Source organism: Fundulus heteroclitus, chromosome 7 (genome assembly GCF_011125445.2).
Source record: "Fundulus heteroclitus isolate FHET01 chromosome 7, MU-UCD_Fhet_4.1, whole genome shotgun sequence".
Lineage (NCBI taxonomy): Eukaryota > Metazoa > Chordata > Actinopteri > Cyprinodontiformes > Fundulidae > Fundulus > Fundulus heteroclitus.
Genome location: NC_046367.1, coordinates 14,144,497 through 14,167,948, shown reverse-complemented (window position 1 = coordinate 14,167,948; position 23,452 = coordinate 14,144,497). Strand labels below are relative to the sequence as shown.

At 39.9% G+C, this 23,452-nt stretch overlaps 1 protein-coding gene across 1 annotated transcript in view; it reads left to right on the top strand.

Moving 5' to 3' along the window:
• Positions 1–23,452, top strand: part of klf7b (Kruppel-like factor 7b) — an 87,409-nt gene that overhangs the window by 51,230 nt on the left and 12,727 nt on the right. Inside the window, exon 2 of the mRNA XM_012868459.3 lies at positions 10,890–11,532. Within this exon, the coding sequence (XP_012723913.1) occupies positions 10,890–11,532 (643 nt within the window). The remainder of the gene's footprint in view (positions 1–10,889; positions 11,533–23,452) is intronic.

Below are 23,452 nucleotides of genomic sequence, written 5' to 3'. Positions count from 1 at the left end.
CGCATCAGCAAATTAACTGAATAAAGAGCCTATTTTTGCTTTTTCTTTTGAGTGGCTAATTAGCCATCAGAGCCCTCTGTGTTGAGAGAGCGAGATCCATCAAGAGGTACAGCTTCAAAGAGGAGATTATGGAAGCCAAAGCACTTTAATTAGGACCTATTTGAAGAAAAAAGGCAAAGAGAAAAACATAATTTGAAGCTAAAAGCTGCATTGAGGGGGTGGGGGGAATAAACAAATTCTAATACAGAAAGATAAAGAGAGAGCAGTAAACTAAAGGATTAGAATGAATGAGATGAGATGCTTACAAGCAGGCTCTGTTCAGCAGCAGGAGTGGAAACTGTTATAAAGCTGTCGAAGAGGTTCACAGTCAATCCCCTGATATTACTGCATCATTCAGTTGTACCATTTAATAAAGATTTTGTTTTTCATTTTAATGATATCGACTTATTAATTTACAAAAATCACCTGGTTGATTGTCCTACACAATTATTAGAGGCTAAGGTTTATACACATATGTGTATATATATGTGAATATATATATATATATATATATATATATATATATATATATATATATATATATATATATATATATATATATATATATATATATATATATATGTAGTGTATGTATATATTAAATCTTTTGAGTTAATATGAGTCTCTTCAATGTACAACTACTAGTTTGGTCCATGTTGTAGAACATTCGTTTTACTGGATGGCAAGAATACACATTGTCTCTGCTTTATTTGGTATTTTCCATACAGCAATGCATGTTATGTTGTATTATGTACAGTGCCTTGCAAAAGTATTCAGTCCCCATGGCATTTTTCTTGTCTTGTTGCCCTGCAACTTGAAATTAAAAGGGATTGTTTAAGAGTTTGCACCATTGTATTCACAGAACGTACCTACAGCTTTGAAAATGCTGTAAACATGGTCTCTGGGATGAACAGGCCTTGGTGGTGGCACTCACACTCCTGTGGACCTTTGTGCCATCATCGGACTGGGCTTCTTTAAAAGCAAATTAAAGACACATTTGTACACAAAATCTTTTAATGTTCCTTAATACATTCTTTTTTTACCTTAGTTATTTTATTTTAATTCAGGTAAGGGCTTTCCCCATAAATCCGAGCTCTATGGAGTGTACAGCTTATTGTGGTCCTATGGACAGATCCTCAAGTCTCTGCTGTGGAGCTCCGAATCTCCTTCAGGGTTGCCTTTGGTTTCTGTGCTGCCTCTCTGATAAATGCCCTGTTTGCCCGGTGCATGTGTTTTGGTGGGTGGCCCTCGCTTGGCAGGTTTGTTGTGCTCCAGGGGAACATCAAAGATTTGGATTTTTTTTTCTAACCCCACCCTGAATTGTACCTCTCAGCAACTTTGTTCCCTGACTTGTCTGGAGAGCTCCTTGGTCTTCATGGTGTGATGCCTGTTCCTAAGCGGTGCTGCGGCCTCTGGGGCCTTTCAGAAAAGGTCTGTTCATACTGACAGATCATGTGAAAATTAGATTGCAAACAGGTAGACTTCATTTAACTATATATGTGACTTTTGAAGGTAATCGGTTGGACTAGAACTTTTTAGCGGCTTCATAGCAAAGGGGCAGATACATAGGCACATACTATTTTTTTAAATATATATTTAATGTTATTTAACAATATATTTCTTACAGCTAGAGATAGACACCAGCACCCCTTCGCAACCCCAACAGGCATAAGCGTGTAGGAAAATGGATGAATGGATGGATATGTATTTCTTTTCACATCACAGACATAAACTATTTTATGCAGATTTACAGTGAATACTTTTACAAGGCATTGTATATGATGTCATTGATGCTAGCGGTGTTATGGAGTTCTCGCAGCATCAAAAAACTACATCCCATTTAGGGTGAAACATAGCATAGCAGTAGAGTGAGGAGGTTATTAGCTCCCATGGCAGCCATCTGGGGTTTGATTCCTGCCCTCAGGAGCTTTGCTTCATGTCTTTCTCCCTTCATACTCTGCCTGCTTCCTGTTTGATTATCACAATGTAAGACACTCTTGCCACAAAAAGATTATGAACAAATAAATACGAATAAAGCACAATATTTCTCATCAAAGTGAGGTCTGTCTCCTAGAGCACCCTCCAGTTTGTAGTGATTTTGGTGGAAGATAGCTAAGACGTTAAGTTCTTTATGCTTGACATCCCGCTGTATCTATGTTTGGGGCTCTTATTTAGAAGTTAGAAAGGAAGTAGTTTTTGAGTTCACCTACTGTGTTGACGAGTGGGCTAAAAATATTGGTCGTCAGCTGGATGACAACACTCAATTTCAAAAGCACAGAAGAAGCCGAGTTGTTTGTGTGGTGACATTTTGGCTAATCTGAAGGAGAAAGAAATGGTGACAGATTGGTAGAAAATATGTAAAAAAGCACTGTGAGAATACTGTGATTGGCTACCTGCTAGCCACTAGTGATGCTAAAGTTGGCATATAATTGGAGGCTTCAGATCAACACTTAAATGCCATTTTTACCAGACATGGAATATTCTACTCTGAATACTGTCACACTCTTAAGGTGTGTGGATTTGGTTTTACTTTTGTGTGTGTTATTAGATATTTCCTTGTTGAGTTTTTTTCGTTTTTGCCTTATTTAGGGTTCTTTATTAAAGAACCACCATGTAACGTTTTTAGCCATTAGGGGCGCCAGACCTGTAACTTTCAGGTTTAGTGCCACTGAAGGCCAATGGCAGCACTGCACTGTCACAAAACTAAGCAGTCTTCCTCTGTGTTTTGGGATCCGACAACAGACCACTTTGGACCAGCAGCTTAAGAAGTCATGGAGTTACTTTTAAAGACAAGGCCACGTTCACCCCTCTAGATTACAATCATACATCAGAAAACCAAAAATATGTTTGATCAGGTAAGTATCGTATGTGTTTTGTTGTTATGGCAGTCAGAGCTCAGACTGAATGGGTTAGCGATGGATCCGACCCTCTCAAGTTACATAGGCGAGCTTTTTAGAAGGGCATCCCACACAGAGCATCTATACGCACCAAGTATTATATCTTGACCTGAATTTTTTTTTTCATATGTTTCAAATTAAGCTAATACTTGGGTCAAAACTTACGCGGTGCTGCTTTAATAGAAAGAGCTAATTAGTTACTCTTCTCTGCTTGGTTTCTTAGTTCACTCGTGTTCCATTCCTGATGTATTTTAGTTTTTCCCCCTTAGGTTAGTATTTGTCATTTCCCCTGGATTTAGTCGTTCTGTGTGTCTGTTTATCTCTTCTGTGCTAATTAATCTCCCCTCCTCAGTCCCCCGCTCTCTGCCACCTGCTCCGCATCATAGTTTGAATAGCACACCAGCATACAGTGTGATTCTCCATAAGTTCCTCAATATTTAAGTCCTCTGTTGGACATTGTTCCCAACCAGATCCTTCCATTACACTCCCGTTTACATGTCCATACTGCCTGTGACTCTACTGTGCGCCTCGTCCTCTTCTCAAGAAAGGGAGGGTTTTCTGTCCTTCACATGAATTGGAATTGTTTCTGATTATGTTGTCTAGGAGAAGGTAATTGTGATTTTGTTTTGGTTTTCACATATCTCCACAAACCAAGGATGGTTGTTTGAATTGGAATTTTTATTTTCATGTATGTGTTGTTGTTGCAGCGCTCTTTTGCCAATGAAGGGATCTTGTACACTTTCTTGGACTTGCAATTGCAATGCCAATTGCAAAACATATCATTACACATCATGGTCAGGCAGTCGGTGGATCATGAATTACTCTGTATTGTGGTACCTTCCTTGCAAATATCTCAAGTTCAAAACTACTTAATATAGTGTCTGCTGTTTTGTTCCCACTGCAGACATGCATACGGAAAAAAAGTTCTTATTTATTTCTTACTAAATACTGTAACATGTCCTGCTCTAAATCCAAACCTACTTAATTACATTGTGGTATTTTATGTATGGGTCTAGATACTAGACTGGGTAGGTCTGATGACATACAGTAACTGACCTGGACTGCATTTATCCTTACTGGTGGTGTGAAACTGTAGATCCCAACCTGCATTAGGCCTTTGTTTATTCAAATATTTCTTTGTGCGTGTTTACCTGAATACAAAAAGGTAGCTTTGTTCTTGAGTGTTCTTGCAAACGAATAAATTATTCTCCAAACACAGGCTTTGTTTTGAAAAACAAAACAAAAAGAAGACTAGTCACCCAAAGAGTTTGATAGGAACCCTGCTCATGTTAATAACTGGGATGTTTTTATAGACTGGTATTCAGCAGGCTGAATCTATTTTCAGGCTGTTTAATGTTGTGTTGCTCAAGCAGCATTTATGTGGCAATAACCACATGTGAAGTCGACACTTATAGGAAGTGTCACTTTGCAAAATCATGTAAATGGCTTAATTTCGCCATTGTCCTAATGGCAATGTTGGTAATAGTCACATAACAGACTGCATGTAAACACAGACGGTGCCCCCCTCTTCCTGCTGGATCCACTTCAGTCTCGCTGTGGAGCTCTGTCCTCGATCATCCTTTGTCTGTCAAAAGCTCTTAGCGCTTCCATCCAGAACCCTGTGCTCTCTGCATTCATTATTAATAGACCTCAGTGGGCCAAAGACACACACACAGAAGCTGAGCCTCCACGTCACAGGCAGCTATTTTAGATAAAATATTAAATCAAACACTCACATGTAGAGAAAGACCAGAGATGCGAGGGGAAATAAAAAAAAAATCTATTTTAAAATATTACTGCTCTTGAGCTGGTTAAATATTATACACCCTGTTTCTGAACACTTCAATTTAGCTTGAGTTACATGTAAATTCAGTGCAGAATTCATGTGTCGACTTGCAAATAGAGTTCAAAGCATTCCTAGGCAGCCAACTTCAACATTTACCCTGCATTTTCCCGTTTCAATACACCCTTATATGCAAAAATCAGTTAATGCAAAAAGAAAACGGATGAAGCAAAACAACTAGAGAAAAAAAAAACATTATGGTGCCTTTAAAACATGACACCAAGGACATATACCATGTAATAGATTGTCATTCCTTATCTTGACAAACATTAATATTTTTAGGTTTACGTAGCTTGTGCTTTTGAGAACATTAACTTTCGCTACATTTTATATCCACAGCAGCTACATCGGACCTTCAACTTTACCAGTCAGAATCCTGATTTCAGAGAGTGTTATTGTTGTGTCTCCAACTGGTAACTCTGACTTCCAAGTCCAAAGGGAAGGCATCACTTGTCTTTATCCCCAATAACATAAGGCAAACACTCAGAGCAAGTTACTGTAGCTCTTTCTGATATCATGTGAACACAGTGTGTGTCAGTGTATCTTTTATTGTGGTTTTTTGCAGCCCAAAACCAAGTTTGACTTTCAGTTCTAGTGGTCTTTGCCACCATGGCAGTTTAGTTTGGGTCTGAAATTGTTTTGTTGAGTTATTATGGTCAGTAAGGCTATTTCCAGTGTGTAAGTGTTTGAAAATGAGATTTTGCAATCCATTGTACTGCTAAAATCCATTTTCTTGCCCATATGTGACTGAGTGTGCAGGTGGGTGTGTTTCTCGAATTGACCTTTCTCCATATGTTGTGGGATAGGACAGGGGAACAGGAGGTGAGCCCTACACATGCTACCACTCTGAGCTGTTGACCAGCAGCTACACACTCATATACACACACACACACACACACATATCGAAGCAACCTCATCCAAATGGGGACATGTAATGAAAATGGGAGGCCCAGCCTCTCAAAAAACTTTAAGTCTTACCTAAATCCATGTCTCAACCCTCACAGAACTATTTTAATATATATGCTCCAACAAATTCCAACAAAAAGCTACGTTTTTTTAACCCCTAAAAGCACGCATCTGCGCTGCAGGTCCTGCATGTCATTGTTACCTGATATTCACAGTGTGTAGGAGAAACAGACGAAGGAGAAGGTCATATGCATGATGTCAGAGTCGATCCGTTCACCGCTGGCCACGGGTTTGATTGGTGCTCTCTCTCCCTTCACACACCCTCGGGCTCCTTCTATTCTCTGCCTTAGCTCACCCTCCCCCCGACATCCTCAGCATCAGTCGTGCTCCTGCCAGGACACACAAAGGTGTTTCTATTTCTATTTTCAGTTCAACATTAAACTAATGGTTCAATATTCTTCGAATCGAAAACATTAACGGAGGTTGTATTGGCTGTGTAATACCTATAGTGCTGCATTTGGGTGTGAGGTTGATTAAAAATGTGCATAACCCTTATGGCAAAATACTTTTAAAAGGGGGTCTGAAGCAGTTTGTGATACTTTTTGATTTACATACCTTTTCATGGACTTAATACATTTGTAATTTTTAGTCTGTAACCTTATACCACTTTTAGACTATGCAGTTTTGCTTGGTCTAAATCTAGCTGAAATATAAGTCTTAAGCAGGGTTATGTATAGATGTAATATTTACTCATATCTGAATATGGTCTATGTCTTGTTTACAAATGTAAACGGTAAATGGGGGGTCCTCAAGCTTTGGTCTGTGTACTCGGTGCACATTCGTTTATATATATATATTTTTTTTTTTTTTTTTAGCTACCTTTGAAAACGTAAATGACAAATCTTAGCTTCACATAAAAACATGTCCGTTTTGTTGGTTGAAAACAATACTGCGTTTGTTTGGTATACCACATGAGTGGCACACAGAAAATTCTTAACAACACAGCGGTAACCCCATCTTACTAGCTCAGAGAATGTCAAGACAAGTAAATGATTTTTAAGCTTCAGTCCAACCATGTGCACTGAACTGGTTTTTATTTTTTTCTGCTTGACTTTGGTTTGAATAAAAGATCATCAAACCATCTTATTTGGCTGTGTCATTGGTTTTATTGTACGAGTCCTCCAGAACGTAGAGAAGCTCCTTTTTCCTCCTGCCTTGTCTTGTTTAACTTTCTCTCTAGATAATCTGACAGCTAATTAATCATCTCCAGTGGATTCCAGGTCTTTTTTCTAGCAAACAATCTCATTTAAAGAAAAACACAATAGTCTCATATTGCATACTTGACTAGATATTGTACAGCAGCCAGCGATTAATGAAAGAAACACAAATGCTCACAAAGCAAAGCAGCTATCTGGACACAATGCCAACCAGGCTTTCTTTGCAGCCTCTGTGTTCATTTTCCAAAAGACATTGTTACATATATGCTTATCATCATTTACATATCCTCATGGCCCAGTGTCCACTGCTTGGAAATATCTTTTGATTTAAATGCAAATGTAAATGAGCATCCTTAGGAAAAGAGGAGAAAAGAAAGTGAGAGAAGAAATTCAGCTTATCATCACTCAGCAGACATCAAGATGAAATATGGTGGTTTGTCTCATCAATGAAGCAAAGCTACAAAACTGGCCTGTTTGAATGGACAGTGTCATGCAGCTGCAGCAAAAGAAGAGAAAAGCACAAAATGTTTGTATAGCAGCCGGTTCCAGGGCCCAACACAGAAAGAGCCAGGCCATCAGTGTAAAAAGCCCCCGCTGCCAAAAGCCATTTGGCCAAACAGGAAGTTAACTTTCCAAATGGATGCAATAAAGGAAGTGGTAAGCTGCTGGACAAAAACAGAGACATGGAGCTGTAAGAAAGTGCTGAGCTGACGGCAATGTGAAAGGCTCTGACAATGTTGGACCTAAACAAATAATTATATTTTGACAAACAATTGAAAGATTTTAGACCGATTGGTTTAAGAGCTAGTGATACAAATTAAGGTATCTGTGTACCACAGAGGAAGAAAAGCAGGGGTGACCCAGGGTAGCAGCTTAATATAAGTATAGTAAAATAATTCAGAAAATGAGCTTGTACTTGTAATGAAAAGTGCTTTGTTGCAGGCTTAGTGTAACAGTGCAGTTAAACTGTTTGATTAAAATACTTATGCATTGTAAATGTCTTTAAAACATGGTTGCTTTAATCAATATAAGGAAAAATCCTATTTGGTCAATTTTACCTTTTGTTAGTTGGGGAGACCCAAAGTGATTAACTTTATACCTGATAGCTATAGGCTACTGTGTAAAAGCTACAGCGACATATCCATTTCTGTGAGATGGAAGTAGCTCATCATAATTATATGGCAAGGTTAAGGAAAGTTACAGGTTTGATTCCATGCTGAAGGATTCTTGGGCAAGACATAGCTGCCAATCGATCTGAGTATTGCTGTGAGAATGTTTGTGAATGTGTACGTCTAAACGTGACTCAGAGGAAAATTGCTTTGATTGGTCAGTATGATAAGAAAATCATTTAATAAAATCACTCCATCGAACACATTTTAAGGTTGGATGTTATTGTGGTTCACAGGGAAGAGTAGTTGTCTTGCAATTGGAAACTTGTGGGTTTACACATAATCCCTTGCTACTAGTTGACAAACCCCTGAGCAAGGCATTTAACTCAAAGGTTCACAAACTCTGTATTGGTGTACTGTGTGTGTGTGTGTGTGTGTGTGTGTGTGTGTGTGTGTGTGTGTGTGTGTGTGTGTGTGTGTGTGTGTGTGTTGCACAATATGGTATAGGTGTGAAGCTCTTTGGGTTGTCAGTCTGATCAGAAAGCCTATGACAAAACTGAAGCCTTTTGAATACGTATAGGTAGAGTGATTGATGGCATTTCTGAACATTAAATGTTTTACACTCCAACAATATCTTTTTGACGTTTGTGCAATTAATGGACATATTCATATACTATACACATATTATATTGTAAGTACATAAGTTTTGTCATAATGTGATTTATACCAATCTGTCTGTACGATTTCATTGAATCGATTTTGAATATATGTGTGTTGTAGTAACATGATAGTATATGTATGTACAGACATAAAAAGTACATTGCTAGAAAATTAAATTTTCCATGTTATAACATGATATAGCCCTGTTTTATTCTTTTGTCTGAGTGGCAGCTCTAAGCTTACGTAATCTTGTATGCTTCATGATACACAAAAATATGTTGTTAGCAAACGCCACCAATGGTATCTGGCATCTTTTTCTCACCGTACTTATACTGCACACCACACAGGCATACTTATTTCCATTGACTGGACTGGCATATTAGCAATAGCAAGAGAAACCAGGAAAGGTTAACCAATGACTTTGTGTGTGTGTGTGTTATGAAGCTGCCTAGGTTCTGTCGTTCCTGGGCAGAGAGCCATTTTGCCCATATCAAACACTGCCACTGGTTACAAATATAATAAAAGATAAGATAAGACATACCTTCATGTCCCACAATGGGGAAATTTATCCGTGAGAATGAAAAAAAAAAAACATTCTCACATAGACATTATACAATGGATTAGTAATGAACAAGCAAATTTATAGTTAACCCTATAACTCCAAATGTTTCATTTTTGATTCAAGTATTTCTGAGATCTCTACCTCTTCAACAAAGTCAGTATTTTTTTCAACATACAGTTTACAACATACAAATGAATATATCTTACACACCACAGAAAAATGCAGAAAACATAAAGAAAATTATTATTTTTTTGTCTATCAGTAACAATACAAAGAAAATTTGAAAGCCTGACGTTTATTTTTTTATTTTTTAAAGCAACCAAAAAATCTTTTTTCTTCTTTAAAAATGTGAAGTTTCCTCACAATTACCTGTTTCAGGCTTTAAAGGGTTAAATTATAAAGCAAAAGACAGTGAACTTATCAGAAAGGCAAACATTTTAATATTGTGCACTTACTGACAATGCGGCATACTCAGTTAAAAATGCAATATTCAAATAAAACAGAGGAAAGACACCAGCTGACTTGCAGAATGTGAGAAAAACCATGTATGATTGTCCAAGCAAACACCTCAGATGAGCCAAAGCCTGTGCAAATGGATATTAGTGTCTGAGAGACAGTGTAAATGATTCTTGATCAGATCAAGAACCCAAACAACAATTATCATGTTTGTAACAATTTATTGAGTCTGTTGTGAACAGCACAGATTATAGAGTCAAATAGCAGCTGGGATGAAGGAGCTGAGGACGCGCTCCTTTGAGTGTCTAGGATGAAAGTCAAAAGGAGAAACAAACCGGTCCTTTTTAGAACTGTGGTGTGTTGTTGAGTAACAGGACAAAAAAACCTAAAAGTTTAGTCAGGCAAACACAGGCTTGAGGTTGTAAAATTGAGTTAGTCACTGGAAGGTTTCTTGGCTCAGATTCCTTGAGGTAATGACTCAGGTGCCCTTGATGAAAGTTGCTGGAGGGCCAACAGACCAACAACTGTGATGATTCTGTGTCATTGCCAACAAGTGTAGCAGAAAAAAAAATGAACGTTGTTCTTCTAGCTGGATAAATACAAAAACTCATTTTTCTTTATTTTTTTCCCCCATTATGTCTCTTTCTTTCTTTGCCTTCTTTATTATTCTTTGTCTTTTCATCTGTCACCTCGCTTCCTCTACCTCTCGATATAACTTCCATGGCTGGTTGATTTGGCTGAGCAGAGGGAAACAGACAAGGCCTCCACAGTTCAGGGCTCCAGAGAGCTTGTCCAGGCAGCAGCAATCAATCACAGAATAAATCCCTCCTCTCGCAGGACTGCCGTGTGCCAGGTGACATGGTCAGCAGCTGCAGAGAAATAGAACGCCTACAGCAGATATCCAAGTTAAATTAGACTGGGAAACCAGTGAGTATACAGATGTGCTGAGAGATTGTATGAGGAAAGGCTTTCTTTTTTGATAACTTGCATCCTAATGTAAAAGGTTGTGTGGAGAAAGGCTTTGATGGAAGGTTGGTTGGAAAGTCTTTGGACTTTTCAACCAGCATTCATTCCAATATAGGCCTAAATAGTTATAAGGACGTGTGTGAACCCCAGTTAAGCTTGGAGGAAGCTAAATTAAAATAGTAAATTGGGTCAAGAAATTTGTGGTTTTGACTTTGGTCTCCCCTTTTCTTGCAGACATGTCTAGAGTTGGAGAGGTATCTGCAGACAGAGCCAAAGCGACTCTCAGAGCTCTTTGATGAAGAGTTAGACTGTCTCTTAACACCAGCCTTCATGCAAGGCGGGGACAGTGATGAAGACCTGATGGACCCACTCCTGCCCAGCCTCCCTGATCAGCCAAGCCCACCACCACTGCTCGTAGCCCTCCCTAAGGTTCAGGCTAAAATCATTCAGGTGCCCAGTCCAAACAAGGGTCAAGTGGTAGTTGGGACTGACACAAAGGACCAGGTCCTTGGAGGAGTCAGTGCCGCTCAGCTCAGTGCCGCCGTCACATCCCTAACGCCGCCGTCGTCGCCGGAGCTTGGCCGGCACCTCATCAAACCCACACAGACGCTAACCGCAACAGCAGACGGCACATTGACACTTAAACTGGTAGCGAAGAAGGTGGGACTAGGGGCAACCAAGGTGGTGGCAGCACGCGCTTTGCCATCCCCCCCAAGCCGAGGAGGAGCCCTAAGCGACAGTGAGCAGGGAGGAGGTGGAAGTCTGGGAGGAGATATTCCTGAGAACAAGAAGAGAGTCCACAGGTGCCAATTTAATGGCTGCAGGAAGGTTTACACCAAGAGCTCCCATCTGAAGGCACATCAAAGGACCCACACAGGTAAAGGTTTGCATGTTTTTGTAAGTGTGGCTTGTCTGAAAACTCTGATAATTTTGATAATTTTCACAACGAAGTTTTAAATCTTGAATGCCGGAACAAATGGGAAATTTTAGGTATAACTCAAACCTTACAATTATCCAATCACAGATAAGGGTGATTTTGTTTTTTCTTGGCCTACTTTAATTCCTGTCAAAGATTAAATGTTTGGACATAATTTGCTGTTATTTTTAAGATTTACGAGCTAGTTTTACTACAAAACCTTTAAGGACTGTGAATGATGTCTCTAATTTCTATCTACATCCACAAGCTATTTTATTAGGTACACCTGTTTGATGGTGTGTTAATACAAACAGTGAACTCGCCAGTCCAATGGCAGCCACTCACCCATTCAGATCTCTTTAATCCGACTTGGTTGTATTGGTGTAAAGATGTTGGGGGACATTTTCTCACACAGTCTGGGCCCTTTTGTAGCTACTGTCGCTGACCATGGTCATCCCTTTATGACCACAAATTGCCCATCTTCTGATGTCTACTTGCAGCTTAAATAACCTCACGCTCACGTTCTTCTTTGAACATAAGAAGTTCACTGTACTCCAATGGATTCTTACAGTCACCAGATCTCAATCTAATAAATCACCTTCTGGACATGATGGAATGGGAGATTCACATTCTTGATTTGCAGCCAACAAATCTGCAGTAACAGCTATGAGGTCAGGTCAACATAGACCAGAAGCTCTTGGGAATGTTTACAACATCTGAATGAATCTATTCCAGGAAGAATCCTACGTAGTACCAGCAAGATCTTTAATAAAGGAAGTGTGAAGAGTGTTGCTTCTAGTAATGCACACATCAAACATTGATGTAATTTGATAGTGCTAGGATACTGTCTTTGATAAACCTGTTCCCCAGAGTTGAAAGGTTTTAAAAAGAAAAAAAAGGTGACCAGTGTGGACAGACATGACAGAGCTTCACCAGGTGGGGACTTGCAAATAGTCACTTTGGTTCTGTGCTTGCAGGTCTTTGACCCAACAGGTGTACACTGTATAAACTTAAACCCATTTTAGTTGGGACTGCAGAGTAAATCTATAAAAAAACACCAGATGCGGATCATGCCACTCACTTGATCCTCAAGGAGCATTTATCTCAATCTTAATACCGGCTAAAGGGTCAAAAGGCAATGCGTCAGTAATTACCTGATGATTGATAGACTGGCACTAAATGACTGTACCAAATCAACCATGTGCAAGCAACTCTGATGTGCTGCTACAGCTGCTTGCTGTTTCTGCCCCCTCAGTGACCCTCAGACTGAGCACAGACGAGGCTAATGCGGCAGCAATGCCACGAGCTCTCAGGATGTGGAGGGAGGCATTGCTACAAGAAAGACTCAAAAGTGAAGATGGAGGTGACTGAAGCAGACAAAGAAAATTCAAGGCTGAATGTTAATAGCTGAGATATGTAAATACTTTAAAAGAGTTGTTTGTGTTCTAAATTACTTATATTAATTTGGTGTCTAAAATGATTAATGCCTGGTAGCTTTAGATTAAAAGTTATTTCCATTCAACCAATAAGTTTTCGACGCAGACATCCCTAAAAAGATAATAAAACAATGTAAAAATAGTAAGGATGTTGAAAAAAATGTGTATATGGTTTTGTTAAAATGTTAATAACATGGCATTTAGAAGAATATTTATACGTTTCTCAATAATAAGGAAAAGCATCCTAATCAACATTGCGGCAATCAGATCCTTTTTATAAATGCTGATGCCCTCCATGTTTCTGAGGTTAGAGGTTAGACTTTCAATCCTCCTCATTTTTAGCCACCTCCACAAATTCTCTATCAGATTCAGATCGGGACTCTTGCAGGACAAAACTAAAATGCTTTTTTTCTGGCAATTCTACCATTTTGTAGTCAAGGAGATTTTAAACGAATTAGGTTTTCATTGAGCAAAACTTGCACAATATACCTGATGCGCAAATTGTTTTTGATTTAAAAAAAAAAAGGCCGAATCCTTCTGTATAAAAAGTTTTACAAACTACTCTTGCCATATACAGCACTGGTCTGAGGTTTACATACACTCTTCATACTTACACTGTTGGTATGTGATTATTCCTTTATTGATACAATTTAAATGTTCTTGTTTTGGGTAGATTGAAAATAAACACATGCCTCTTAGCAAGTTGTAATCGGACCAGACAGTTTTGTTGCTATGAACAAACTCCTTGCACAAATCTGGCAGAATATTTGACCACATCTCTTTGCTTAATTGGTAGAATTCAATAAAACTAGTTGGCTTTCGAGCACCAAGCAGGCTTTGAAGGTGTAGTCCACAAATTTTCAACAGGGATCCATTCTGAAACCAGTTTTGTCCATTTGAAACACCAAGGTATGCCCTATAGTTTCAATCATTTTCACTTTCAGATGAAAAAAAAAGGGTTACGATGTTTGAGACACCTCAAGCTCAACTGAAATCTGCAGCTGCTCATATGGACAAGCCAAAATCTTCCTGTAAATGAATTTTAACGTCAGAGTAGACAAAATTTAAGCTGTTTGGCCATAATGACAAGAATCAAGTTTATACTAGTCAAGACTAGGCTTTCTAATCAAAGGACCCTGTAGCAGCTGCTAGAAAATGTGGTGACAGAATCATGCTGAGGCACAGTTTTACTATCATGGGTGCAAGAGCATCACACAAAAAGGATCGAACTTCACCTTTAAACAACCTGCTAGATAGATAAACTTGAACATGTGTGTTTTCCAGTGGTACGACCCCAAATACAAATAGAAACTGGTCATTAAACCCATAAAACGGCCAAACATTAAGCTTCTGGAATGGTCCCAATGTCAAAATCTTTCTGCAAAGTAACAAGACATTTTTCCAAATATTAGTGGTTATGTATGCATATGGAGCCTGTATGGATTTGAGAAAGTCCAACACAAATTCAAGCCAAAAGCAAAGCAGTTCAACGACAACAGCGTCCTTAAGAAAAAACAAAAAACAATGAGTGTATGTAAACTTCTGACCAGCACAGCCTTTTTTAATGTACCACAAACTACTATTTTGCTGCTTCTCAGCTATCCGCTGATCTGTTTTACACACTGATCTTTAGCCTGAGCTCATCACCGATCAGCAGCACGAGTCCCAGGCGCACTCACACAGCCCAAAGCCAGCATTATTCAACTTTAGCTGTAACTACACCATCAATTTACAGCGCCTAATGCATTCCATGTCCTCCAGTTGTCATCATCCAGCGTTAGCAGTCTCACCAGGTTCACAGTACACAGCCCGCAGACATCCACTGTATTAATACAGGCAACCTTGGCATCATTAATCCAGCGTGTTACAGGCTTATGCGATCCCTAAAACCACGACATGGCTTTAGGTCTAGCTTTCCACTTCCAGGGTTATACCTGGAAGAGCTGGGGGGAAAAAAAAACAACCTCTGTAGCTCTATTATATTTATCCAGAATGGAGCTGCTAGTCATTTGGAAGCATGACTGCCGCCTCCAGTATCTGTAATCTTGGGATGATTCAGCTGTCGAGTCATGCTAACCGACGATTAGCTTTTAAAGGCAGAGTCATTTGCTGAGGAAAATAAAAAAGCAGACACCCTGAAGACACTACAGCTCCTTCTGTGTGTGTGTGTGTGTGTGTGTGTGTGGCATAAATGTGGGGGTGTTGTATTCCCTCCCGATGTGTTCATTACAAGCACAGAGCTGTGGTTTAATTAGCTTAATCCTCTTTTTGGGTTATTATGACCATAAATCATTGAACATACATGTAGACAGGGATTAGCGTCGCAGAGCCTACAGGGAGGAGCAGCTGCAGAACGCCTATGCAGTCTTAGTACTCTTACTGTAACTCACCAGAGGCCATTGGAAGCATCATTATATTCATGCCTGTCAGTGACGGAGCAGTGCTGCAGTTGCACATTACGTTGATTACAATCCGGTGAAGCCATTTAGAACAATTTCTCCGAGATGCAGAAGTGATGTAAAGATTTTTCCTACATGAGGAGTTTCATTACAGATGAGTTGTAACATTAATACAACATTAATAGAGGTGGAAATTAATTCAGTAAATCTCTAAAGTATCCAATTAGTGATGCTCTGAGCCAAAGCCAAGTTTTGGATGTTTTTTTTTTCCTCCCTGCTCTCTTGGATAAGGTTGAATCTGTAAAAGCAGTGGAAGCTTATTAATCATATCCTTGTTATTCAAGTAGCAGTCCAAAAAAATACACTTAACTAAATGCTTGGCATCCGGGATTGCAGAAGCGAAGAGCTGTTCGGGGAGCGCCCGTCTGTCAGAAGTTGTGGATGCGAGCGCCGTGTGCTGGCACCTCGCTCTGCAGCAAATGTGCATTCCTTTGCTGCTCAGAGGAACAGAAAGAATCATGTTTACCGGCAGAGTGGGTGTCAGTATAAAATAGATTTAGTCAGGGTTTGATGTAGTCTGGCTTTGAATATTCTCCTGCTCGTTAAGGCTGGATCAAATTCATTTGATAACAATCAATAAGCTTCTCCCTGACTTGTGGTTCAGTGGTTAGTTCAGTTGGCTCCTTGGCTCAGACCTTTAAGGCCATTTATCATATTTAAATATGACTGAAGATATGGGATTTTATTTTGGACTAGTGCCTTTTGTCGCATTGAAACTTTAGTGTTTTGTTGGAATCTTTTGTGAAAGGCCAACACAAGGAAGCGCATGATTGCGGAGTGGAAGGAAAATGATACAGAGCTTGTCTGGACTTTCCATTCTAATACAAGAATATTGTAGCTGTGTGGGCTTGTTCCCTCTGCCCCAGTCTCAGGTCTTTCGCAGCCTCTTCAGTCCCCCCACGCCCCCACCCCACCCCAAGAATACCCTGTATTCAGGTTCATCCATCTTCATATTAACTCTGACTGCCCTCCCCATCCCTAATCCCAGTGTGCTTAATGGAACGGTTCACTTCTACTTGAATGCTCTCAAATAGGCTTAAATCACAACCAGGTCACTCTGGTCATTAAGGGATTGCCAGCAAGAAGTGCCTTACACCGTTCTCAAGACAATCCAGATTATTTTCATGTGCCGATCCACAATGATGGAACGACCACGCTGTACCTGAACAGGGGCCACCCTGTCTGTCTTCAAGAAAGACTTGCAGACCCAGCTCTTCAGAGAGCATTTCCGACCCTAGCACCTACCCTGGACTTCACTATCCCCTCTACTGCGCTCTCTTTCTGCACTTCTCTCTACGTCTGCACTCTGTTCTTACACCATCACCTCTGAAAGAGCCCGCGTCGTGCTCCTCCCTCTAAGTAGCTTATTGTTCTGTTATTGTGCCCTGATATTTACTGCACTGTTATATCGTCATCTGGATAAAAGCGTCTGCCAAAGCAATAAACATTAACATAAATCCATTGCACTGGAATTTATTTAAAAGGTTCTGAATTCTAATGTGCATAACCCCTTTTTAGATGCATGGTTGTAAAACAAATTGAAAACCATGTATCATTTTACTTCCACTTTGCAATTATGTACTACTTTGTGTCGTTTAAAATCCGAATAGAAATGCATTGAAATTTGTGGTTGTATTGTGACAAAATGCTTAAATTCTTGGGGTTAATAACCTGCCAGAACATCTCATGGGATTTCAGCTCTTTATCTTATTATTTGAGGTCATGTTTAGTGATGTTCTCCTCCCTCATTACAGCTTTATGTTTGGTACCATTTCTACTGCCAGCTAAACAGTGCTAAAACATGATGGTACGACTGGCTATAGTGAATTTATTTTTCTCTTTATGCAGTGTAGTGGTCATCCTGTCACGCAGATACTTTTTATGTTACCATTCTTCAGAGGTCTTGACTTCAGAAACATCAAAACATTGGTGAACAGCTATCAGTTAATGTCGCACATAGACTGAGCAATTTTGCACATGCTGATGGAAATAATAAAAAAGTAAATTACAGTTAACAAAGAGCTAATTGCACATAGTTTCTGTATTTTAAGGGAAACACTAGTCATGGGTACTGTTCAACTCATGGTAAAAATAATTAGTTTATTTTCAAAAACATAAAATAGCCTGTCGGGAATCAGATCGGGCATACAATACCACTGCACAAAATTTAAAATATTGGTATAAACTATGACAAACCTTGATTCTTCTGGCCTTAGGCAGTGCAAGATGTAAAGTTTTTCTTGATTTCACCTGATTAAAAACTTTTTCGATTTCTGATCCTCTGTTTACGATGTAAATTTTAATCCTCAGCCATGTGGCTCGCAGGTTGAAACACTGTTGTGATAACTCCACTTTGCACCTCGCTTCCAGGACCTTAACCCTCACCCTGCCCCACCACCAGCAGGTACCCCTCCAACCTCATGTGGAGTCGGGGTAACACCTTGCTGACCTCCCCCAACACCTGAACACTCCTTCACACTCCTCCACACTGCATCTCTCCTCCTCCTTCTCTTTTCCAATTGCTTATTTAGTTTAGGTTGCCAAGCAACTGCATCACACTCTTCCATAATTGGTTGGTGGCTGGTGGATTGTCCGTGCCTGTTAATCTGTCTCTCTTTCTCTCAGTCCCCCTCCTCTTCTTTCTTTCTCTCAGTTGCTAGGTGACTTTATCATGCATCCCTGCCTTGCCGTGCTATAATTGGCTGGCGTCATGGTTGCTGTGGCGTTGGGCCCGAGCTGGCCTTGCTTCATTCCTCCGACAGTGTGTGTGTCTGTCTGTGTGTCTTCATGGTATGTGTTTGAGAGGCATCCTATTGAAGGAAGATGAGGTGCTCTGGCCAATTACTGAAGACGGGTGTGAAACGTCCGCCTGTCTGGCACCTGCGGCCCCAACTCACACACCCTTTATCAGACGCACACATGTAGGTTAATACTGGAGTATGTCTCGGAAAGGATAAGCTGCCAAGTGGTATGGTATTGTATGTGGGAAGATATCAGTCCTCGTTGAGGAGGACTTTATGAAGTGAGTAGGAGGACTCACACTTGCAGATTTGAGTGCTGAACTGGAAGATTTGGCTGCAGTTCTTCACAGGGCTTGAAGTAATCTGTTGTAGAATCACAGACTATCACATTTTTCACACTTCTACCTGAGATGTACCAAAGGATTAAAGACCCCGATCCCCAGTGCCTCTAATACAAAATGTGTAGCGGTACTGATTTCTTCATCTTTACAGGTAGTTGGAAAAAGCTTTTCAACCACATCAAATTCTTAAAGCTACATTATTTATTTTGGGTTTTTGTCACTGTATTTTAATGTTTCAATGCATAAAGTTAAAAACACATAAACTAAAAATATATAAAAATGATAGGGACTCAACTGAGTTGGGATCTAACGTTACATCCACCTCGTGGTACTGGATAACACATGATAGGCACAGGACAAGATTTAAGCATCTTTTCTGGAATCTCTTTTTTGTTGTTGCTGTTTGGATAAATAGAGTAAAGATTTTGAAAAAGAAAACTTTCTTCTAAAGAATCTGTAAACAGAGTCCTGGCTTGACAAGTCTGCATAATGAGCTTTTAGTACTTCAGTTCCAAGGTGGTCCTAAAGCTATTAAAGACACTGGAAATGTTTATTTTTTTCTGTTTTCCCAAATAGAATAGAGGTCATGGAAATCCTATTTAGTTCAGTGTAGAGTAGTCTATTTCAGATTTATTCAGTCTAACTTTTCTAGAAATGGGTTAATGCAATGATCCCGATCCCCTTGTCCTCTTGCTCAGCATGAGACTTGACAAATGGATTTCTGGAAGAATAGTCATATATATAATAATATATAATGTAACAATATAATATAATCATCTTTATGGTCATTGCAACATACATTCCAACAAAATTTGTTCTCTGCATTTAACCTCATCCCCTTGGGGAGCAGTGTGCTGCCACTGTGCGGCGCCCGGGGAACAGTCTGGGGTTAAGAGTCTTGCTCAGGGACCCAGAGTGGCAGTCTGTGGGAGTCATATATTCCCACAACAAAAACCCTCCTAACCTTCCCAGGAAAACCTTCTTAGCACAGCTGAGACTGTTTTGGTGACAAAGGATGTAGTCAGTAATCCCTATGGTCTAAAGGTTGCTTTATGATTGACGCACCTGCATTCCGTGCGGAAGATGGGACGTTGTGTCTGCACTAAAGTATCACTAATGCACTATTCTCCTAGACTTTAGAAGGCAGTGTGGTGCTTCTGCGCCAAGCATACTAAACCCAACTACACATAGAAGCAGAAAAAACAGCTGTTTCCAACATTTAAGCCTGTTACCTTCTTCCAAGAGTGACAGAGATTTGTGTCCAGGAATTGTTAAGTTTGTTGATCACGGTAATTTTTTTGTCTATATTCACAAACCTCCGCCAGAAGGAGCGATTGTTCATCCGCCATGTTTTTCCACGCATAATTGTCTGCGTAGTCAGGAATTCTCCTAGGTGTACAGAGCGGAAAACTTTTGGCTGCGCAGAGGGCCGTGTTAGCCAAAATGACATAATATGGCCGTGCGGACCTCAAGCGTAAACCCGGCTTAGGAGTGTGATGCCACTCAAATAAATAATTCTGTGAAGGCAGATGTACAAATGTTTTGTGCAACATAGTGTATTTTGGATTTTGAATTACAGACAATCAAATGTATTGCTGACAGCAAAAACTGTGAAATAGAGTCTCAGGTGTAGCTCAGAGCAGCAGAAACCACCTTTAATGTCCTCAGCAGCTAATCAACCAGTTACTCAATCATTGTTTTGTCATAGTGGCTTCAAGCCATTCACATTTTGTCTGTCACTTGGCCACCACACCAAGTTCCAGAAATGCTACAAGTAAATATTTTCAAAGTTGTAGATGCTTTTCCAACTCTGAATCCAGAGTATTAATTCACCAGAAAAGGTCACATGCTGACATCCACTGGATGGCGCTTCATGACGAACCTTAAAAAATTCTGGAGGCATTTCATTATTGCGAGTTCTTCCTCAAAGATTTAGTTGCACTCCAAGTTCTAACATGTTAAAAAAAATTGTCATAAAGTTTCAAACCATCTTCAAAGCATCTTTTTGTTATTCTATAAAAGGTTAAAAATTTATCCATGCCGAATATTTTGTTGTTGTTTTTTCAAACTCATCCAGTGCATGTCAGTGGTCGTAGGGATTTTGGTATTTTCAACTAATCTTACAGATTTAAGGTTAAGTATAGACTAAGCATGGGCCACTGATATGTGTTGGTTTTCAAACTTCAAGCCATTAAAACAAAAATTCTTAATATAGATGTCAGTCAGTGGTGATCAAATTGCTTATTCTTAATCTCCATATTCATTGCTGTTTCGCTTTTTATCTTACTGACAGGCATTCAATTGGCTCAGTTTTATTCTTGTTGTTGGATTTCCACGGTGTCTCTTTCAGAGACATTTAAACAGCAAGAGTTGTATGACACAATCTGAGTTGGCTTATTAACACAAAAATGAATCTTTCACCAGAAACCAAGCCATGCCTTCTCCGGACCTGCCTAAAATCTTTGACATATCTATGCAACATACACACCACACACACAACATAAGATACATAAATTGGTGGAGTTGCCTCTTATTCATTGATGACTCTTTGTATCTCATTAAAAGATGAAATATTCAAGGCATATAATAAAGAAATACAGATAGTGATGAAACTGAGCTGTGATAACTGGGACTAATTAAACTTTGCATCCACTAGACCCAATAATACAGAATGTTTTATTCAAAATTCATATACGCAAACACCAGCCAAAATCAAAGAGGTGGTACAGGGATCACCTGTCACCTACAGCGTGCAATAAGAGAGCAATAAAGCTCAGATCCCAGTTGTTGAAGTCAGCCACAGACTGCACGAGAAGCGACTGGAGAATTTGAATATTGAAATCCTGGGGAGCGGAGCTTGTGATGCGTAGATAATTTAGTCCGAGAGCAACCGCAGTCATGGTGTGTCTGTGGATAAAAGCCGGCTTCGATCAAAGAAGCAGGCAAACTGTGGGGAGATAAAGGAAAAAGGGGGCAATCATTCATAGTGTGATGTTCCTGTTGAACATCATCTTTTACGCATCGTTGCATCACCCTGCTGTCAAAGTTGAAGAGTGGGCAGGTGTACTTTTTTTGGTTGGTGTTGTCTATTCTGGTGGCTTGAGTGTGGAATCAGTTGAGTTACAGTTTATGAAAGCAGTCCACCCCTGACAGGTAGTTTCCTTTTTCCTGTTACAGTAAGATGAAGAGGTTATGGTCTGTTTCTGTTTCTCCTCCATTGTTTCTCTGACATCTTGTTCCGCTCCATTAGAACAACAGGTGGTGTCTTATCAGAGTATTATTTTACTCCACTTTATTTTTTAGGCTTTTAAGTTTGAGAGTTAAATCGGTCATCCTGCCAAGAAAAACTATAATGCCTGGATTTGTTTCTGTAAACCAAAATTGGCTGGTGACTGAAACGGACGATTTCCAGCGCGATCGGCCATGACCGGTTTCCAGCTGGTAAGAGGCACAAAAACACGTTCTTTTTTTTGGATCAGTGGATAAGCCACGTTTAAGACTCACCAGGTCACACTGACGAAAACATTTTGGTGTGGAGGTTATGATTTAATGCCCCCACATACTTGCGCGGACATGAGACTGCGGACGTCCGCGCAGAGTCCATGCAGACAGGCGTGCGCAGAGCTCAACCGCGTACGCAGTGTCACACTATAAACTGCTCGGTGGTAAGAAGTCTTCACGTCAAACAGTTTTATATGTGACACAGAGCTTGATGCACTGAGCTGCTCCAAACAAGCGGACGTAAGGACGCGCGGCATCAGTTCCTCTCTGTTCTCACTGACAGGTGTGTGGTGGGAGCCTGCTGGAAAAGAAACGGCCCTTGGTGCTCAGCTAGCTAATCACACATTTTACCATCCGTTCCGCCGCTTCGTCCCGCTGGTAGAAAATGTGGGAATTGTAGGAATTTGCCACAAGAAATTGTACGCAATGGGTACGCTCGACTATAAAAGGTCTGCAGAGAATCAGCGCGGAGTCCGTGCAACTTGCAGTATGTGCACAGTACGCCAGAGTGTGTGGGAGCCTTACCTGAAGAAGTTTGAGTTGGGAGCTAAAATAAAGTCAATCTAAGCCCACAAGGAAAAGAAGGTAGAATCTATTTAAAAAGAAGCTTTATTTTTTATTAGACATGTTATGCAATTTCTGCAGTTCATTGAGGCAGAAAGTGGGGCGTAAAATATAATAGAAGGGCTGAAGGAAGTAGCCTCTGTTATGGAGAGTGCTGAATCTTGAAATGTTTGTAGCTTTTTGTAAATCTTAGGTGAAGTAAGGCTGCGTTCCCTGGGGTCTACAGAAAAAAGCTGCTGTTTCACGGATGCTAGCTGCCGTAATCGACACAAGATGCTTAACAGTGTAAAATGTCAACTCCATCATTTGATCGTTGAGTTACAGTAACAATAAAACCCTAATTTATACTACGGTGACCGTTATCTTACACACCATCTAACATTATTGCTGCTCTTAAGTAATTGAGTGATCACAGCAGGGAGACTAGAAATATTTTTTGAAATTCTATTTTCTTATATTCCTATTTTTTAGCTCTGAAAAATAAATGAAGATTGACAAAAAAATTGGTCAAAGCTTTACAAAGATCAGAGATTAACAATTGGCCTCAAAATTGTAATCGGGGCATCTGTGATAAAAACGTCAGGTAGCGAAACACCGCTCCACTTTGTATCTGAGATGAAATTCATTTTTTTGCAGAGAACAGAATTCTTTAGCATGCACTGACAGTTTTTATTTCCATTCTGCCTCTGATGCGTGAAAACCCCACTTGCATTTAACAACCGGATCACTTGTGGGTAAAAAGCTTTTTTATTGCAAATGTTTGGCTTTTACACATGTTTCCTAATGCTTCAGACCACATTAGTTCCACTTAGCTGTGAATCTGTGCATGTTTGTCTTCT